At 45.1% G+C, this 19,597-nt stretch overlaps 2 protein-coding genes across 2 annotated transcripts; both read left to right on the plus strand.

The window, feature by feature from the left end:
• The first annotated feature begins 566 nt into the window (after window positions 1-566).
• On the plus strand, window positions 567-7,915 carry LOC129529765 (G antigen 2D-like). The gene is made up of 5 exons (XM_055375767.1): window positions 567-707; window positions 1,746-1,834; window positions 2,299-2,419; window positions 5,243-5,368; window positions 7,816-7,915. Exons 2-5 carry the CDS (start codon window positions 1,754-1,756, stop codon window positions 7,836-7,838), a joined length of 351 nt encoding a protein of 116 aa, XP_055231742.1. The 5' UTR covers window positions 567-707; window positions 1,746-1,753; the 3' UTR covers window positions 7,839-7,915.
• A 2,174-nt stretch (window positions 7,916-10,089) lies between these two features.
• On the plus strand, window positions 10,090-17,442 carry LOC129529767 (G antigen 2D-like). The gene is made up of 5 exons (XM_055375768.1): window positions 10,090-10,230; window positions 11,269-11,357; window positions 11,822-11,942; window positions 14,770-14,895; window positions 17,343-17,442. The coding sequence occupies exons 2-5, from the start codon at window positions 11,277-11,279 to the stop codon at window positions 17,363-17,365; spliced, it is 351 nt and encodes a 116-aa protein (XP_055231743.1). The 5' UTR covers window positions 10,090-10,230; window positions 11,269-11,276; the 3' UTR covers window positions 17,366-17,442.
• Window positions 17,443-19,597: the final 2,155 nt, after the last annotated feature.

The following is a 19,597-nucleotide window of genomic DNA, read 5'->3' on the forward strand; positions in this document are numbered from 1 at the left end:
GGTACCTTTCATCTGTTTTCTCAACTCCAAACATCTTAGGACCATGGGTTGTGACTGGCAGGACTATGTATCTTGCTACTTTCAAGACGGAGTTTATTTTCACGTGGTGTCACTCTGGCTGTCCTGTTTCCCTAATACTGTCACTTCACCCTCTGCGATTCTGATGCTACAAATGATAGATATCGTTTTAGCATTTTCTTACGGGTCCTAGCGATTCTATTCATTTTTCTTTCAGTCTCTTTCTCTGACTTGTTCACATTGAACAATTTCCTTTTGGGATAGGCTGCTATTTCTGTTTTCGCAGGTGGTTTACCTGTCTTCCCAGCCGGTCACAGTGGTCCTTGTCCCCATGGTGGGGCCGGGGCAAGAGAGGGCCCTGGGTTGGGGGTGGGGTTCAGTTGAAGATGGGGTGAGTTTTGAGGGGAGCACTACTTGAGTCCCAGAGGCATAGGAAACAGCAGAGGGAGGTGGGATTCCCTTATCCTCAATGAGGATGGGCATCGAGGGTTTGGGGCGTGGCGCTGGGAACGGCAGCCCTCCCCAGCCCACAGCCGCGCATGCTCCCTGGGCTCCCGCCTCAGTGCGCATGTTCACTGGGCGTCTTCTGCCCGGCCCCTTCGCCCGCGTGAAGAACGCCAGGGAGCTGTGAGGCAGTGCTGTCTGGTTCCTGCCGTCCGGACTCTTTTTCCTCTACTGAGATTCATCTGGTAGGTCTGCAGGCCAGTCATCCCGGGGACTGAAGTGTGAGTGAGGGTGGAGAGGGCCTCGGGTGGGTCAGGCGGGTCCCGCTTCCTGGTCTGTGGCCTCTGAGGGAGAAGGGCCACGAGGTCGTCCTCCTTCCCTTCACAGGCTGCGAGGCCACCAGCGGCTTCGTGGTCGTGAAGGGGCCTGGACGGGGAGGAAGGTGGGCCGTGGAGGGGAGGCGGTCAGGGGCTCAGGTGAAGATGGGGTGAGTGCTGTTGGGGGGATGGAAGTCCCGAGGTGCCGGGAACCCCCGACGACACAGGGCAGATTCCCTGAATGGGGCCCCCGGCGGGGGCGAGGCGGGCGGTGAAGAAGGGGCCTGGCACCTGGGAAGGCTGCGGCCTGGTGAGCGCCCCCCCAGCGGTGTGGAGTGCGGAGCGCCCGAGTGAGAAGCACTGCAAGGTCTCACCTCCGCCATGGAAGGTCCGAAAACAGTGGGAAGGAGTGGGCGAGGCAGTGCGGTCCAACCAAACTTGCTGTGGGGGGGTGAATGGCTCTAGGAAGTGGGAGTGTGCCCAAAGCAGCAATCACGAGAATTGTGATTCACTAGGGTTTTCGTGGGGAGTGCACTTGTGAAACTAAACCTCATCAGAAATGACCTCTGTCTGCGGGGCGCAGTGGCGCTCGCCTACGTAGTCCCAGTTACTCGGGACACTGAGGTGGGAGGATCCCCTGAGCGGGAGGTCGAGGCTGCAGTGAGCTGTGATCACGCCGCTGCACTCCAGCCTGAGCAACACAGCGAGACCGCGTGTCCAAAAGAAATTTAGAAAAAAATGTCCTCTGCCTTTTGCCACACGCCTTAAGATGATTGCTCTGCCAGCCTGGCCAGCATAAGTGGCTTTGTAGGCACTCAGACAGCGTACACACGTATGCTTAACTCTGGGACTCATTTTGAGAGTATTTTCAAAAGTAAAACGGCAAGTTAACATTTATCCATGGAAGTGATCGAATATAGCAGCCCTCTGGAGCGCACGTTCCCAATCACGGTTGTCTGTTTTCAGTGTGAAATATGAGTTGGCGAGGAAGATCGACCTATCGGCCTAGACCAAGACGCTATGTACAGCCTCCTGAAATGATTGGGCCTATGCGGGTGAGTGCTTAAACGTTAATTCGATGTTTTCTATTAGTAGAAATTAATTTTTGTGATAGCGTTGTTGCATTAGTGTGGAAATGCTGATAAAGTCTTTCCTGCTCATAAAAGATGATGATGGCATCTCATGAAGGAAACGTTGATTCTGGAGGATTTTTTTTTTCCTCTCGTGTTCTCCAGCTTTTGCCCATGACTTCTTTCTCAGGCTTTGTTTGTTAATGACAGATTGTACACATGTATTCCAACACAGAGTATAACAGCCTCCAAAGTCCTCGTGCGTCACTTTTCTCACAGTAACCTCCCTGTGGGTGGAGTAACCTTATTGGGCATAGAGCATAGAGTTGGAGAAATGTCTTTAGGCTTAGTTATGACCAGAAATAGCTATGTATTCTGTGTATATATGTAAAATTTTGTATCAATAACGAAACTTATTTTTTATTTGCACACCCACACATATTCCCCAGCCCGAGCAGTTCAGTGATGAAGTGGAACCACCAACACCTGAAGAAGGGGAACCAGCAACTCAACGTCAGGATCCTGCAGCTGCTCAGGAGGGAGAGGATGAGGGAGCATCTGCAGGTCAAGGTGAGGGAAAGGGAAGAAGAACGTCTGCTGGTGTGTGCGTGTGTGTGTGTTCGTGTGTGTGTTTGCACGTGTGTGTGTGTGTGTGTGTGTTAGGCATTGTCACATAGGAGGAACAGGAGGAAAGAAAACAACGGAAAGAATGCCTGAAATTGACTGGAAAAGCGAGGAGGCTATGTAGTTTGCAGCTTAGCTTAGGCAAATCCCTCACTATGATAAAAGTTCTCGACTTTATGAATGAGAGAATGGAGGTGCCAGGATTGTGTGTTATCCAAGAACCCTTGACTGGTGAATACAACATTTGTACTGTGTTCCAAGGTTTGTGTCTTCCTATCATGTATGTTGCTGTAAAGAAGGAAGTGATTTTGCTGAAAATGCTTAAAACTCAAAAGGCTTTACTGTAAGGTAGCTTAGTACTGACCCAAGAATAGACCCAGTTCAGAGGAGCAGGAGCAGCTCCAAAAACCGAGTCGCTGAATGTTGGCCCCCGTTTCCTTTGATTGATATTTTTATATGGTACGTTTGATAAAAGCTGGATAAATGAGGATACTGCCATACAGGTAGCTGGTTTAGTGATTTTTCTCGGCGGCTTTTAGGAGGTGATTAAATCCTTTTATGGTTAGAAAAGCAAAAACGGAATTATCCTGAGATTAACGTGAGATGGAAATAATTTCTCCGAGATAAAATGTTTTGAAAGGAAGCATCTATGTAACGGAGGTCATGGATTCTTCCAGGGATGCACTGTTAAAAGTTCCTAGAATCTGACTGACAACAATGCCCATTAATTGCTGTCCGCCCACTCCCTTATTCTCAGTGCGGGACAGTATATTTTCTGTGATTCACAAACAATGTTGTATTTGGTGTTTTGTTCTTCACGGGGTTCATTTATGGAATATTACCTTTAGGACCTTCGGACCTAAATATAACTTTATTTGAACAAAGTGAAGTTTCTCTTTACCCCAATAGGTAATGGGTGTCGTGACTGTAAGATTTTCCATAGTCCTCAAATCCATCCAGCTAATCAATCCTTCAGAAACTGACATTGTAATTGTAACTGAAATCCTATCCACGTGGTAGACTTCAGATTTCTCAGCTGACGCACACTGCTGTTGGTACTCTACGGCTGAATATAAGCATTCTACATGTCCTGTGGTTTATCCTTAGATTGTCATTTAGGAGAAAGGTCTAAAGCTGGGCTGAATGCCATGCACTCATAGTCCCAGCTACTTGGGAGGCTGAGGTGAGAGGATTGCTTGAGCCCTGGAGTTCAAGCACAGCCTGGGAAACACAGTGAGACCTCATCGCTAATAAATGAATGAATAATTAAATACATAAATAAATTCATTAAATAAAGAAAGGTTTCAAGGTATAGGAAAACACAGATGCAAAGTTTTTGTGCCTAGTGGCTGGTAATGTTGCAAACGTAACTCCTCAGTGAACTGTACCACTTAAAAATAGTTAAGATGGTAAATTTTAGGATATGTGTATTTTTTACCACAATTAAAAATTCCTTTCTTCCTGAAGTTCAGTGCAGTTATCATATATTCTTTTAAATTTTTACTGTATGTATCTCCAAGACATAACATTTATAGAAAATTTGCAAGAATAGTACAATGAACTCATATACTGTTCATCTGGATTCACCAATTGTTAATAGCTTTCGCTTCATAGGTTTCACATCTCTTCCCTCCCTCTCTTACCGTGCTGCCCACACACTCACACACACACACACACACACACACACGGATATGTGTTTACTGTTATTAATGCTGAATTGTTTCGATAAAGTTTCAGGTATTATGGTCCTTTATCCTATGTACTTGAGGGTGTGTATATCGTCAGAACAAAGAGAAAGTCATTTCTTGGATCATCACTGCACAAAGATCAAAATCAGGAAATTTAACAATGAGAAAACGGAGTCATTTAATACAGAGTGCATACTCAAATTTTGCCAGTTCCCCAGAAAATTTCTTTTTTCCTTTTTCTTTTCTTTGTTGAGACGGAGTCTCTCTCTGTGGGCCAGGTTGGAGTGCAGAAGTGCGACCTCGGCTCACTGCAATCTACACCTCCCAGGTTCTAGGGATTCTCATGCCTCAGCCTCCCGTGTAGCTGGGACTACAGGCGCCGGCCACTGCGGTCTTGAACTTCTGGCCTCACCTGCTCTGCCCACCTTGGCATCCCAAAATGTTTGGATTGCAGGCGTGAGACCCCACGCCCGGCCCAGCTAATTTTATTGATAGGATTTCTTTTTCTGATCCAGAGTCCAGTTCAGAATCACACCTTGCATGTGCTTTTCAGGTGTTTTTAGTTTCCTTTAACCTGTAATGTTTCCTTAATTTTTCTTGTCATTCACGATACGGACATTTTTGGAGAGGATAGACCAGTTGGTTTGCAGAATATTCTGCAGTTTGGGCTTTTTCATGTATTTTTAAAAGAGTTTTCTCACTCAGCGTTTATTGGTGGCTACTCATGCCATGTAAGAGTCTAAGCGCTAGGAGTGTAAGTGCTGTGAGAGACGGGATTTGAGCCTTGAGTCATTTAATACGAGAAGGACAATCAGAAGTAGAATAACAGAGAAGTGCAAAGGAGGCAGCAAAGTTGTCTGAGGGCAGTCTTCGGAAAGGAAGAGGGTATTATTTGGAACACCTTGTTTTCCTGTTTTCTGCTAACAGACTCCTGAAATAATGTTCCTGGGATTCTTATCAACACATTTATTATTACGTTAGCTAAAGCTTTTATATAATAATACCGAGAGCATGAATATTATTTTCTTATTCATACTTTATGTTTTACTGCTTAAATTGATACGTATTTTTTATTTTTAAGGGCCGAAGCCTGAAGCTGATAGTCAGGAACAGGGTCACCCACAGACTGGGGGTGAGTGTGAAGATGGTCCTGATGGGCAGGAGATGGACCCGCCAAATCCAGAGGAGGTGAAAACGCCTGAAGAAGGTAGGCAATCCATTAGGCATGCACACTGTAGGGTGTCTGTTTCCACGATATCATATTGTAATTCTTACTATGTTTCTGAGACGGAGTCTCGCTCTGAAGACCAGGCTGGAGTGCAGTGGTGCCATCTCGGCTCACTGGAAATTCTGTCTCCAGGGTTCAAGTGATTCTCCTGCCTGAGCCTCTGGCGGAGCCGGGCTTACAGGCATGCTCCGCCGCGCCCAGCTAATTTTTGTATTTTTAGTAGAGACAGGGTTTCGTTATGTTGCACAGGTTGTTCCCGAACTCCTGACCTCAGGTGATCCACCTGCCTCGACCATGGAAATTGCCGGGATTACAGGCGAGAGCCACCGTGCCCGACCCAGCATTATATTTTTAATAACAGAGAGGTAACAATACTGCCTCTTTAGTAACAGAGTTCTTATATAAAGGTTATTCGAAACGTAGTTCAGGCCCCAGCACCCGACTGATAGACTGTCAGATAGGGAAACAAACTGAGTCAAAGCTATGTTGAATTAAAACTTTTGAGTATAAATCCTTAAACCAGTAGCTCACAATTTTCAGATGCTTTTGTAAAGGTCTGCTTTTAATCAATACATAACACGTTTGTAACACCCATCACTTGGTGTGAAAAATGCTGAAGCACTCATGCGGGTTCTAATACCAGCTCTTACAGCCTTGGCGAGATTCTGAGTGAGTCCTTTCACTTCTAAACCTATCTTTGGTTCTTACGAAAATAGTGAGTTTAAGTCAGAGATTTTAAAACCATTTTCCATTCCGGTTCTTTCATACTCTGATCCTGTTGCATAGAATGCGTGGGACACAGAGATCATCTGCTTCGCATGGTTTGTTAATCACAAATCATGAAACCCTGGCCCGAGTCATCTGAAAATCTCTGAATTGAGATTTCATTGTCAGTAAGAAAGTGAGCGGGCACTCTGCTTCATCCTAGTTTTTCCGTGTGGAGAGCTGAATACGTAGTGTAAGATCTTGTGAAATTGTGAATTCTCCCTCTTCTTGGTTTGTTTGTTTGTTTGCGACAGAGTCTCAGTGTGTCACCCAGGCTGGAGTGCAGTGATGCAATTTCAGCTCACTGCAACCTCTGGCTCCCAGGCTAAAGCCGTCCTCCCACCTCAGCCTCCTGAGTGGCTGGAACTACATGCACAAGCCACCGTGCCTGACTACATTTTTTTGTTTTCATTTTTGTAGAGATGAGGTCTCACTGTGTTGCCCGGGCAGGGTTTCTCTGGCTTTTAATGAACAATTGCTTCTTTTTTTTTCTTTTATTTATTTATTTATTATTATACTTTAAGTTTTAGGGTACATGTGCACATTGTGCAGGTTAGTTACATATGTATACACGTGCCATGCTGGTGCGCTGCACCCACTATCTCATCATCTAGCATTAGGTACATCTCCCAGTGCTATCCCTCCCCCCTCCCCCCACCCCACAACAGTCCCCAGAGTGTGATATTCCCCTTCCTCTGTCCATGTGATCTCATTGTTCAGTTCCCACCTATGAGTGAGAATATGCGGTGTTTGGTTTTTTGTTCTTGCGATAGTTTACTGAGAATGATGATTTCCAGTTTCATCCATGTCCCTACAAAGGACAGGAACTCATCATTTTTTAGGGCTGCATAGTATTCCATGGTGTATATGTGCCACATTTTCTTAATCCAGTCTATCGTTGTTGGACATTTGGGTTGGTTCCAAGTCTTTGCTATCGTGAATAATGCCGCACTAAACATACGTGTGCATGTGTCTTTATAGCAGCATGATTTATAGTCCTTTGGGTATATACCCAGTAATGGGATGGCTGGGTCAAATGGTACAATTGCTTCTTAAATCTTTCCCCACGGAAACCTTGAGTGACTGAAATAAATATCAAATGGCGAGAGACCGTTTAGTTCCTATCATCTGTGGCATGTAGGTCAGTGATGCTCAGCATGGGTGTGAGTAAGATGCCTGTGCTATGCATGCTCCCTGCCCCACTGTCAGTCTTCATGAGCCACTATTTCTAATAAGACTGTAGACACACATACGATATAGTCATCTCTAATCATATCAAATGTTACATGTAAGTTTCAGCTTTAGAGACATGAATTGATAAGATTTAAAGTTGAAAGACCATGACTCTAGTACTTCCTGAGTAATCAACTGAAGTATGCTTTACACATGTGTTTTCCAAATTGCTGACTGTTAATTGTAAGTGCTTGTGACTTGAAAGGAAGCGCTTGATGTTCAGGGAGGAAATTACTTTTAAATTCTGCAGGTCTACGCTCAAAGTTTATGCAGAGGTTCAATTGCGTGTAAGACACGGGATCACCCATAGGGTTCTGTTTTTAGTCCATTTAATAAAACCCAAACTGTAGTGTGCTTTGTATGCCTTTAGGGTCATCTGAATAATCTGTTGCTAAGTCATGTTCCCAATTGTTGTGTTTCTGTTACAGGTGAAAAGCAATCACAGTGTTAAAAGAAGACACGTTGAAATGATGCAGGCTGCTCCTATGTTGGAAATTTGTTCATTAAAATTCTCCCAGTAAAGCTTTACAGCCTTCTGCAAAGAAGTCTTGCGCATCTTTTGTGAATTTTATTTCTAGCTTTTTGATGCTGTGAAATATGTATCATTCTTTGAAATCGTGTATTGTAACTCTCTGAGCTGGTATGTAGGACATCGTTCTTTTTTTTTTCTTTCTTTCTTTGTTCTCTTTTGAGACGGAGTCTTGCTCTGTCACCCAGGCTGGAGTGCAGTGGCGCGATCTCTGCTCGCTGCAACCCTGCCTCCCGGATTCAAGCAATTGTCTGCCTTAGCCTCCCGAGTAGCTGGGATTATAGGCACCCACCGGCACGCCTGGCTAAGTTTTGTGTTTTTACTAGAGATGGGCTTTCGCCATCTTGGCCGGGGTGCTCTTGAACTCCTGACCTCATGATTCACCTGCCTTGGCCTCCCAAAGTGCTGGGATTACAGGCATGAGGAACCGCGCCCGGTGGAGACATAATTCTTACATATTGGTTTTCTATCCAGCGGCCTTGTGAAATATGCTTGTGAATTCCAAAGTTTACTTCTAGGTCGTTTTCCGTCTTCAATATACAGAAACATATCATCCTTGAATAAGAGGAGTTTTGTTTCCGCCATTTTTTTTTCTTTTTCCTTTTGTATTTTTTGTAGAGACGGGGTTTTGCCATGTTTCCCGGGCTGTTGTTGAACTTTTGAGTGCAAGTGATGCACCCATCTCACCTCCCACAGTGCTGGGATTACTGGCGTGGGCCACCGTGGCGGGCCCGTCGTTGCCGTTGTAAAGAGTTTTATTTCCTTTTCTGATTTTATGGCATTGTGCAGACCCACCCGTTACAGTGGTGACAGTGGACATCCTTGTCTCATCCCTGATGAGAAACCGAAAAATTTCAACATTTCACCATCCTATTTACTCTCCTTTTTTGTAGACGGACTTTATCAGAGTGAATCATTCCATTCTGTTCCAAATTTGCTGAGAGTATTCATTTGAATATATGTTGATTTTCATCAAACAGTGCATCTATTTCGATTACCACAGCATTTTTTCCCATTCATGTGTTGATATAGTGAATTCGATTGATAAATTTGTACGTTTTTAGGTTCGATTATTAAAACTTGAGACAGGGTCTCACTCTGTCACCGAGGCTGGAGTGCGGTGGTGTTATCAGAGCTCGCTGCAGCCTTGACCTCCTGGGCTCAAGCGCTCCTCCCACCTCAGCCTCCTGAGTAGCTGTGAGTATAGGTACATGCCACCATGCCCAGCTAATTTTTCGACGGTTTTTTGTTTGTTTTTTTGTAGCGATGAGATTTTCTGATGTTGCTTAGGCTGGTCTCGAAGTCCTGAGCTCAGGTGATCTGGCCAGCTCAGCCTCCCAAAATACTAGGATTACAGGCGTGAGCCTTGGCCTGGTCTGGTTTTTCTTATATAGGGGTCTTATCTATATAAAGACTAAACTTAATCTGTGCCTTTGTGCGGGTGGGCTAAGAGCATGATGACTTTTATCATTCTATTGATTTAAAGAAAACTATCCTTGACTTACCAGTGTGTAAGTCCATGAAAGCATAATTCTGTTGAAAGCATATATCGTTAATGGGTGTTGGGAACCGTGCACTTTCCGCTGCTGTGGGAGCATGTCCTTGGAGGTACCTTTCATCTGTTTTCTCAACTCCAAACATCTTAGGACCATGGGTTGTGACTGGCAGGACTATGTATCTTGCTACTTTCAAGACGGAGTTTATTTTCACGTGGTGTCACTCTGGCTGTCCTGTTTCCCTAATACTGTCACTTCACCCTCTGCGATTCTGATGCTACAAATGATAGATATCGTTTTAGCATTTTCTTACGGGTCCTAGCGATTCTATTCATTTTTCTTTCAGTCTCTTTCTCTGACTTGTTCACATTGAACAATTTCCTTTTGGGATAGGCTGCTATTTCTGTTTTCGCAGGTGGTTTACCTGTCTTCCCAGCCGGTCACAGTGGTCCTTGTCCCCATGGTGGGGCCGGGGCAAGAGAGGGCCCTGGGTTGGGGGTGGGGTTCAGTTGAAGATGGGGTGAGTTTTGAGGGGAGCACTACTTGAGTCCCAGAGGCATAGGAAACAGCAGAGGGAGGTGGGATTCCCTTATCCTCAATGAGGATGGGCATCGAGGGTTTGGGGCGTGGCGCTGGGAACGGCAGCCCTCCCCAGCCCACAGCCGCGCATGCTCCCTGGGCTCCCGCCTCAGTGCGCATGTTCACTGGGCGTCTTCTGCCCGGCCCCTTCGCCCGCGTGAAGAACGCCAGGGAGCTGTGAGGCAGTGCTGTCTGGTTCCTGCCGTCCGGACTCTTTTTCCTCTACTGAGATTCATCTGGTAGGTCTGCAGGCCAGTCATCCCGGGGACTGAAGTGTGAGTGAGGGTGGAGAGGGCCTCGGGTGGGTCAGGCGGGTCCCGCTTCCTGGTCTGTGGCCTCTGAGGGAGAAGGGCCACGAGGTCGTCCTCCTTCCCTTCACAGGCTGCGAGGCCACCAGCGGCTTCGTGGTCGTGAAGGGGCCTGGACGGGGAGGAAGGTGGGCCGTGGAGGGGAGGCGGTCAGGGGCTCAGGTGAAGATGGGGTGAGTGCTGTTGGGGGGATGGAAGTCCCGAGGTGCCGGGAACCCCCGACGACACAGGGCAGATTCCCTGAATGGGGCCCCCGGCGGGGGCGAGGCGGGCGGTGAAGAAGGGGCCTGGCACCTGGGAAGGCTGCGGCCTGGTGAGCGCCCCCCCAGCGGTGTGGAGTGCGGAGCGCCCGAGTGAGAAGCACTGCAAGGTCTCACCTCCGCCATGGAAGGTCCGAAAACAGTGGGAAGGAGTGGGCGAGGCAGTGCGGTCCAACCAAACTTGCTGTGGGGGGGTGAATGGCTCTAGGAAGTGGGAGTGTGCCCAAAGCAGCAATCACGAGAATTGTGATTCACTAGGGTTTTCGTGGGGAGTGCACTTGTGAAACTAAACCTCATCAGAAATGACCTCTGTCTGCGGGGCGCAGTGGCGCTCGCCTACGTAGTCCCAGTTACTCGGGACACTGAGGTGGGAGGATCCCCTGAGCGGGAGGTCGAGGCTGCAGTGAGCTGTGATCACGCCGCTGCACTCCAGCCTGAGCAACACAGCGAGACCGCGTGTCCAAAAGAAATTTAGAAAAAAATGTCCTCTGCCTTTTGCCACACGCCTTAAGATGATTGCTCTGCCAGCCTGGCCAGCATAAGTGGCTTTGTAGGCACTCAGACAGCGTACACACGTATGCTTAACTCTGGGACTCATTTTGAGAGTATTTTCAAAAGTAAAACGGCAAGTTAACATTTATCCATGGAAGTGATCGAATATAGCAGCCCTCTGGAGCGCACGTTCCCAATCACGGTTGTCTGTTTTCAGTGTGAAATATGAGTTGGCGAGGAAGATCGACCTATCGGCCTAGACCAAGACGCTATGTACAGCCTCCTGAAATGATTGGGCCTATGCGGGTGAGTGCTTAAACGTTAATTCGATGTTTTCTATTAGTAGAAATTAATTTTTGTGATAGCGTTGTTGCATTAGTGTGGAAATGCTGATAAAGTCTTTCCTGCTCATAAAAGATGATGATGGCATCTCATGAAGGAAACGTTGATTCTGGAGGATTTTTTTTTTCCTCTCGTGTTCTCCAGCTTTTGCCCATGACTTCTTTCTCAGGCTTTGTTTGTTAATGACAGATTGTACACATGTATTCCAACACAGAGTATAACAGCCTCCAAAGTCCTCGTGCGTCACTTTTCTCACAGTAACCTCCCTGTGGGTGGAGTAACCTTATTGGGCATAGAGCATAGAGTTGGAGAAATGTCTTTAGGCTTAGTTATGACCAGAAATAGCTATGTATTCTGTGTATATATGTAAAATTTTGTATCAATAACGAAACTTATTTTTTATTTGCACACCCACACATATTCCCCAGCCCGAGCAGTTCAGTGATGAAGTGGAACCACCAACACCTGAAGAAGGGGAACCAGCAACTCAACGTCAGGATCCTGCAGCTGCTCAGGAGGGAGAGGATGAGGGAGCATCTGCAGGTCAAGGTGAGGGAAAGGGAAGAAGAACGTCTGCTGGTGTGTGCGTGTGTGTGTGTTCGTGTGTGTGTTTGCACGTGTGTGTGTGTGTGTGTGTGTTAGGCATTGTCACATAGGAGGAACAGGAGGAAAGAAAACAACGGAAAGAATGCCTGAAATTGACTGGGAAAGCGAGGAGGCTATGTAGTTTGCAGCTTAGCTTAGGCAAATCCCTCACTATGATAAAAGTTCTCGACTTTATGAATGAGAGAATGGAGGTGCCAGGATTGTGTGTTATCCAAGAACCCTTGACTGGTGAATACAACATTTGTACTGTGTTCCAAGGTTTGTGTCTTCCTATCATGTATGTTGCTGTAAAGAAGGAAGTGATTTTGCTGAAAATGCTTAAAACTCAAAAGGCTTTACTGTAAGGTAGCTTAGTACTGACCCAAGAATAGACCCAGTTCAGAGGAGCAGGAGCAGCTCCAAAAACCGAGTCGCTGAATGTTGGCCCCCGTTTCCTTTGATTGATATTTTTATATGGTACGTTTGATAAAAGCTGGATAAATGAGGATACTGCCATACAGGTAGCTGGTTTAGTGATTTTTCTCGGCGGCTTTTAGGAGGTGATTAAATCCTTTTATGGTTAGAAAAGCAAAAACGGAATTATCCTGAGATTAACGTGAGATGGAAATAATTTCTCCGAGATAAAATGTTTTGAAAGGAAGCATCTATGTAACGGAGGTCATGGATTCTTCCAGGGATGCACTGTTAAAAGTTCCTAGAATCTGACTGACAACAATGCCCATTAATTGCTGTCCGCCCACTCCCTTATTCTCAGTGCGGGACAGTATATTTTCTGTGATTCACAAACAATGTTGTATTTGGTGTTTTGTTCTTCACGGGGTTCATTTATGGAATATTACCTTTAGGACCTTCGGACCTAAATATAACTTTATTTGAACAAAGTGAAGTTTCTCTTTACCCCAATAGGTAATGGGTGTCGTGACTGTAAGATTTTCCATAGTCCTCAAATCCATCCAGCTAATCAATCCTTCAGAAACTGACATTGTAATTGTAACTGAAATCCTATCCACGTGGTAGACTTCAGATTTCTCAGCTGACGCACACTGCTGTTGGTACTCTACGGCTGAATATAAGCATTCTACATGTCCTGTGGTTTATCCTTAGATTGTCATTTAGGAGAAAGGTCTAAAGCTGGGCTGAATGCCATGCACTCATAGTCCCAGCTACTTGGGAGGCTGAGGTGAGAGGATTGCTTGAGCCCTGGAGTTCAAGCCCAGCCTGGGAAACACAGTGAGACCTCATCGCTAATAAATAAATGAATGAATAAATAAATACATAAATAAATTCATTAAATAAAGAAAGGTTTCAAGGTATAGGAAAACACAGATGCAAAGTTTTTGTGCCTAGTGGCTGGTAATGTTGCAAACGTAACTCCTCAGTGAACTGTACCACTTAAAAATAGTTAAGATGGTAAATTTTAGGATATGTGTATTTTTTACCACAATTAAAAGTTCCTTTCTTCCTGAAGTTCAGTGCAGTTATCATATATTCTTTTAAATTTTTACTGTATGTATCTCCAAGACATAACATTTATAGAAAATTTGCAAGAATAGTATAATGAACTCATATACTGTTCATCTGGATTCACCAATTGTTAATAGCTTTCGCTTCATAGGTTTCACATCTCTTCCCTCCCTCTCTTACCGTGCTGCCCAGACACTCACACACACACACACACACACACACACGGATATGTGTTTACTGTTATTAATGCTGAATTGTTTCGATAAAGTTTCAGGTATTATGGTCCTTTACCGTATGTACTTGAGGGTGTGTATATCGTCAGAACAAAGAGAAAGTCATTTCTTGGATCATCACTGCACAAAGATCAAAATCAGGAAATTTAACAATGAGAAAACGGAGTCATTTAATACAGAGTGCATACTCAAATTTTGCCAGTTCCCCAGAAAATTTCTTTTTTCCTTTTTCTTTTCTTTGTTGAGACGGAGTCTCTCTCTGTGGGCCAGGTTGGAGTGCAGAAGTGCGACCTCGGCTCACTGCAATCTACACCTCCCAGGTTCTAGGGATTCTCATGCCTCAGCCTCCCGTGTAGCTGGGACTACAGGCGCCGGCCACTGCGGTCTTGAACTTCTGGCCTCACCTGCTCTGCCCACCTTGGCATCCCAAAATGTTTGGATTGCAGGCGTGAGACCCCACGCCCGGCCCAGCTAATTTTATTGATAGGATTTCTTTTTCTGATCCAGAGTCCAGTTCAGAATCACACCTTGCATGTGCTTTTCAGGTGTTTTTAGTTTCCTTTAACCTGTAATGTTTCCTTAATTTTTCTTGTCATTCACGATACGGACATTTTTGGAGAGGATAGACCAGTTGGTTTGCAGAATATTCTGCAGTTTGGGCTTTTTCATGTATTTTTAAAAGAGTTTTCTCACTCAGCGTTTATTGGTGGCTACTCATGCCATGTAAGAGTCTAAGCGCTAGGAGTGTAAGTGCTGTGAGAGACGGGATTTGAGCCTTGAGTCATTTAATACGAGAAGGACAATCAGAAGTAGAATAACAGAGAAGTGCAAAGGAGGCAGCAAAGTTGTCTGAGGGCAGTCTTCGGAAAGGAAGAGGGTATTATTTGGAACACCTTGTTTTCCTGTTTTCTGCTAACAGACTCCTGAAATAATGTTCCTGGGATTCTTATCAACACATTTATTATTACGTTAGCTAAAGCTTTTATATAATAATACCGAGAGCATGAATATTATTTTCTTATTCATACTTTATGTTTTACTGCTTAAATTGATACGTATTTTTTATTTTTAAGGGCCGAAGCCTGAAGCTGATAGTCAGGAACAGGGTCACCCACAGACTGGGGGTGAGTGTGAAGATGGTCCTGATGGGCAGGAGATGGACCCGCCAAATCCAGAGGAGGTGAAAACGCCTGAAGAAGGTAGGCAATCCATTAGGCATGCACACTGTAGGGTGTCTGTTTCCACGGTATCATGTTGTAATTCTTACTATGTTTTTGAGACGGAGTCTCGCTCTGAAGACCAGGCTGGAGTGCAGTGGTGCCATCTCGGCTCACTGGAAATTCTGTCTCCAGGGTTCAAGTGATTCTCCTGCCTGAGCCTCTGGCGGAGCCGGGCTTACAGGCATGCTCCGCCGCGCCCAGCTAATTTTTGTATTTTTAGTAGAGACAGGGTTTCGTTATGTTGCACAGGTTGTTCCCGAACTCCTGACCTCAGGTGATCCACCTGCCTCGACCATGGAAATTGCCGGGATTACAGGCGAGAGCCACCGTGCCCGACCCAGCATTATATTTTTAATAACAGAGAGGTAACAGTACTGCCTCTTTAGTAACAGAGTTCTTATATAAAGGTTATTTGAAACGTAGTTCAGGCCCCAGCACCCGACTGATAGACTGTCAGATAGGGAAACAAACTGAGTCAAAGCTATGTTGAATTAAAACTTTTGAGTATAAATCCTTAAACCAGTAGCTCACAATTTTCAGATGCTTTTGTAAAGGTCTGCTTTTAATCAATACATAACACGTTTGTAACACCCATCACTTGGTGTGAAAAATGCTGAAGCACTCATGCGGGTTCTAATACCAGCTCTTACAGCCTTGGCGAGATTCTGAGTGAGTCCTTTCACTTCTAAACCTATCTTTGGTTCTTACGAAAATAGTGAGTTTAAGTCAGAGATTTTAAAACCATTTTCCATTCCGGTTCTTTCATACTCTGATCCTGTTGCATAGAATGCGTGGGACACAGAGATCATCTGCTTCGCATGGTTTGTTAATCACAAATCATGAAACCCTGGCCCGAGTCATCTGAAAATCTCTGAATTGAGATTTCATTGTCAGTAAGAAAGTGAGCGGGCACTCTGCTTCATCCTAGTTTTTCCGTGTGGAGAGCTGAATACGTAGTGTAAGATCTTGTGAAATTGTGAATTCTCCCTCTTCTTGGTTTGTTTGTTTGTTTGCGACAGAGTCTCAGTGTGTCACCCAGGCTGGAGTGCAGTGATGCAATTTCAGCTCACTGCAACCTCTGGCTCCCAGGCTAAAGCCGTCCTCCCACCTCAGCCTCCTGAGTGGCTGGAACTACATGCACAAGCCACCGTGCCTGACTACATTTTTTTGTTTTCATTTTTGTAGAGATGAGGTCTCACTGTGTTGCCCAGGCAGGGTTTCTCTGGCTTTTAATGAACAATTGCTTCTTTTTTTTTCTTTTATTTATTTATTTATTATTATACTTTAAGTTTTAGGGTACATGTGCACATTGTGCAGGTTAGTTACATATGTATACACGTGCCATGCTGGTGCGCTGCACCCACTATCTCATCATCTAGCATTAGGTACATCTCCCAGTGCTATCCCTCCCCCCTCCCCCCACCCCACAACAGTCCCCAGAGTGTGATATTCCCCTTCCTCTGTCCATGTGATCTCATTGTTCAGTTCCCACCTATGAGTGAGAATATGCGGTGTTTGGTTTTTTGTTCTTGCGATAGTTTACTGAGAATGATGATTTCCAGTTTCATCCATGTCCCTACAAAGGACAGGAACTCATCATTTTTTAGGGCTGCATAGTATTCCATGGTGTATATGTGCCACATTTTCTTAATCCAGTCTATCGTTGTTGGACATTTGGGTTGGTTCCAAGTCTTTGCTATCGTGAATAATGCCGCACTAAACATACGTGTGCATGTGTCTTTATAGCAGCATGATTTATAGTCCTTTGGGTATATACCCAGTAATGGGATGGCTGGGTCAAATGGTACAATTGCTTCTTAAATCTTTCCCCACGGAAACCTTGAGTGACTGAAATAAATATCAAATGGCGAGAGACCGTTTAGTTCCTATCATCTGTGGCATGTAGGTCAGTGATGCTCAGCATGGGTGTGAGTAAGATGCCTGTGCTATGCATGCTCCCTGCCCCACTGTCAGTCTTCATGAGCCACTATTTCTAATAAGACTGTAGACACACATACGATATAGTCATCTCTAATCATATCAAATGTTACATGTAAGTTTCAGCTTTAGAGACATGAATTGATAAGATTTAAAGTTGAAAGACCATGACTCTAGTACTTCCTGAGTAATCAACTGAAGTATGCTTTACACATGTGTTTTCCAAATTGCTGACTGTTAATTGTAAGTGCTTGTGACTTGAAAGGAAGCGCTTGATGTTCAGGGAGGAAATTACTTTTAAATTCTGCAGGTCTACGCTCAAAGTTTATGCAGAGGTTCAATTGCGTGTAAGACACGGGATCACCCATAGGGTTCTGTTTTTAGTCCATTTAATAAAACCCAAACTGTAGTGTGCTTTGTATGCCTTTAGGGTCATCTGAATAATCTGTTGCTAAGTCATGTTCCCAATTGTTGTGTTTCTGTTACAGGTGAAAAGCAATCACAGTGTTAAAAGAAGACACGTTGAAATGATGCAGGCTGCTCCTATGTTGGAAATTTGTTCATTAAAATTCTCCCAGTAAAGCTTTACAGCCTTCTGCAAAGAAGTCTTGCGCATCTTTTGTGAATTTTATTTCTAGCTTTTTGATGCTGTGAAATATGTATCATTCTTTGAAATCGTGTATTGTAACTCTCTGAGCTGGTATGTAGGACATCGTTCTTTTTTTTTTCTTTCTTTCTTTGTTCTCTTTTGAGACGGAGTCTTGCTCTGTCACCCAGGCTGGAGTGCAGTGGCGCGATCTCTGCTCGCTGCAACCCTGCCTCCCGGATTCAAGCAATTGTCTGCCTTAGCCTCCCGAGTAGCTGGGATTATAGGCACCCACCGGCACGCCTGGCTAAGTTTTGTGTTTTTACTAGAGATGGGCTTTCGCCATCTTGGCCGGGGTGCTCTTGAACTCCTGACCTCATGATTCACCTGCCTTGGCCTCCCAAAGTGCTGGGATTACAGGCATGAGGAACCGCGCCCGGTGGAGACATAATTCTTACATATTGGTTTTCTATCCAGCGGCCTTGTGAAATATGCTTGTGAATTCCAAAGTTTACTTCTAGGTCGTTTTCCGTCTTCAATATACAGAAACATATCATCCTTGAATAAGAGGAGTTTTGTTTCCGCCATTTTTTTTTCTTTTTCCTTTTGTATTTTTTGTAGAGACGGGGTTTTGCCATGTTTCCCGGGCTGTTGTTGAACTTTTGAGTGCAAGTGATGCACCCATCTCACCTCCCACAGTGCTGGGATTACTGGCGTGGGCCACCGTGGCGGGCCCGTCGTTGCCGTTGTAAAGAGTTTTATTTCCTTTTCTGATTTTATGGCATTGTGCAGACCCACCCGTTACAGTGGTGACAGTGGACATCCTTGTCTCATCCCTGATGAGAAACCGAAAAATTTCAACATTTCACCATCCTATTTACTCTCCTTTTTTGTAGACGGACTTTATCAGAGTGAATCATTCCATTCTGTTCCAAATTTGCTGAGAGTATTCATTTGAATATATGTTGATTTTCATCAAACAGTGCATCTATTTCGATTACCACAGCATTTTTTCCCATTCATGTGTTGATATAGTGAATTCGATTGATAAATTTGTACGTTTTTAGGTTCGATTATTAAAACTTGAGACAGGGTCTCACTCTGTCACCGAGGCTGGAGTGCGGTGGTGTTATCAGAGCTCGCTGCAGCCTTGACCTCCTGGGCTCAAGCGCTCCTCCCACCTCAGCCTCCTGAGTAGCTGTGAGTATAGGTACATGCCACCATGCCCAGCTAATTTTTCGACGGTTTTTTGTTTGTTTTTTTGTAGCGATGAGATTTTCTGATGTTGCTTAGGCTGGTCTCGAAGTCCTGAGCTCAGGTGATCTGGCCAGCTCAGCCTCCCAAAATACTAGGATTACAGGCGTGAGCCTTGGCCTGGTCTGGTTTTTCTTATATAGGGGTCTTATCTATATAAAGACTAAACTTAATCTGTGCCTTTGTGCGGGTGGGCTAAGAGCATGATGACTTTTATCATTCTATTGATTTAAAGAAAACTATCCTTGACTTACCAGTGTGTAAGTCCATGAAAGCATAATTCTGTTGAAAGCATATATCGTTAATGGGTGTTGGGAACCGTGCACTTTCCGCTGCTGTGGGAGCATGTCCTTGGAGGTACCTTTCATCTGTTTTCTCAACTCCAAACATCTTAGGACCATGGGTTGTGACTGGCAGGACTATGTATCTTGCTACTTTCAAGACGGAGTTTATTTTCACGTGGTGTCACTCTGGCTGTCCTGTTTCCCTAATACTGTCACTTCACCCTCTGCGATTCTGATGCTACAAATGATAGATATCGTTTTAGCATTTTCTTACGGGTCCTAGCGATTCTATTCATTTTTCTTTCAGTCTCTTTCTCTGACTTGTTCACATTGAACAATTTCCTTTTGGGATAGGCTGCTATTTCTGTTTTCGCAGGTGGTTTACCTGTCTTCCCAGCCGGTCACAGTGGTCCTTGTCCCCATGGTGGGGCCGGGGCAAGAGAGGGCCCTGGGTTGGGGGTGGGGTTCAGTTGAAGATGGGGTGAGTTTTGAGGGGAGCACTACTTGAGTCCCAGAGGCATAGGAAACAGCAGAGGGAGGTGGGATTCCCTTATCCTCAATGAGGATGGGCATCGAGGGTTTGGGGCGTGGCGCTGGGAACGGCAGCCCTCCCCAGCCC

The sequence above is a fragment of the Gorilla gorilla genome, chromosome X (genome assembly GCF_029281585.2).
Source record: "Gorilla gorilla gorilla isolate KB3781 chromosome X, NHGRI_mGorGor1-v2.1_pri, whole genome shotgun sequence".
NCBI lineage: Eukaryota > Metazoa > Chordata > Mammalia > Primates > Hominidae > Gorilla > Gorilla gorilla.

What these genes read in the sequence shown, in the direction of transcription:
- LOC129529765 (XM_055375767.1), top strand. Translation starts at nt 1,754, where the DNA reads ATGAGTTGGCGAGGAAGATCGACCTATCGGCCTAGACCAAGACGCTAT. An exon ending in AAATGATTGGGCCTATGCGG is followed by an intron (nt 1,835 to 2,298) that starts GTGAGTGCTTAA and finishes CATATTCCCCAG; the next exon opens with CCCGAGCAGTTCAGTGATGA. An exon ending in GGGAGCATCTGCAGGTCAAG is followed by an intron (nt 2,420 to 5,242) that starts GTGAGGGAAAGG and finishes TTTATTTTTAAG; the next exon opens with GGCCGAAGCCTGAAGCTGAT.
- LOC129529767 (XM_055375768.1), top strand. Translation starts at nt 11,277, where the DNA reads ATGAGTTGGCGAGGAAGATCGACCTATCGGCCTAGACCAAGACGCTAT. An exon ending in AAATGATTGGGCCTATGCGG is followed by an intron (nt 11,358 to 11,821) that starts GTGAGTGCTTAA and finishes CATATTCCCCAG; the next exon opens with CCCGAGCAGTTCAGTGATGA. An exon ending in GGTGAAAACGCCTGAAGAAG is followed by an intron (nt 14,896 to 17,342) that starts GTAGGCAATCCA and finishes TTTCTGTTACAG; the next exon opens with GTGAAAAGCAATCACAGTGT.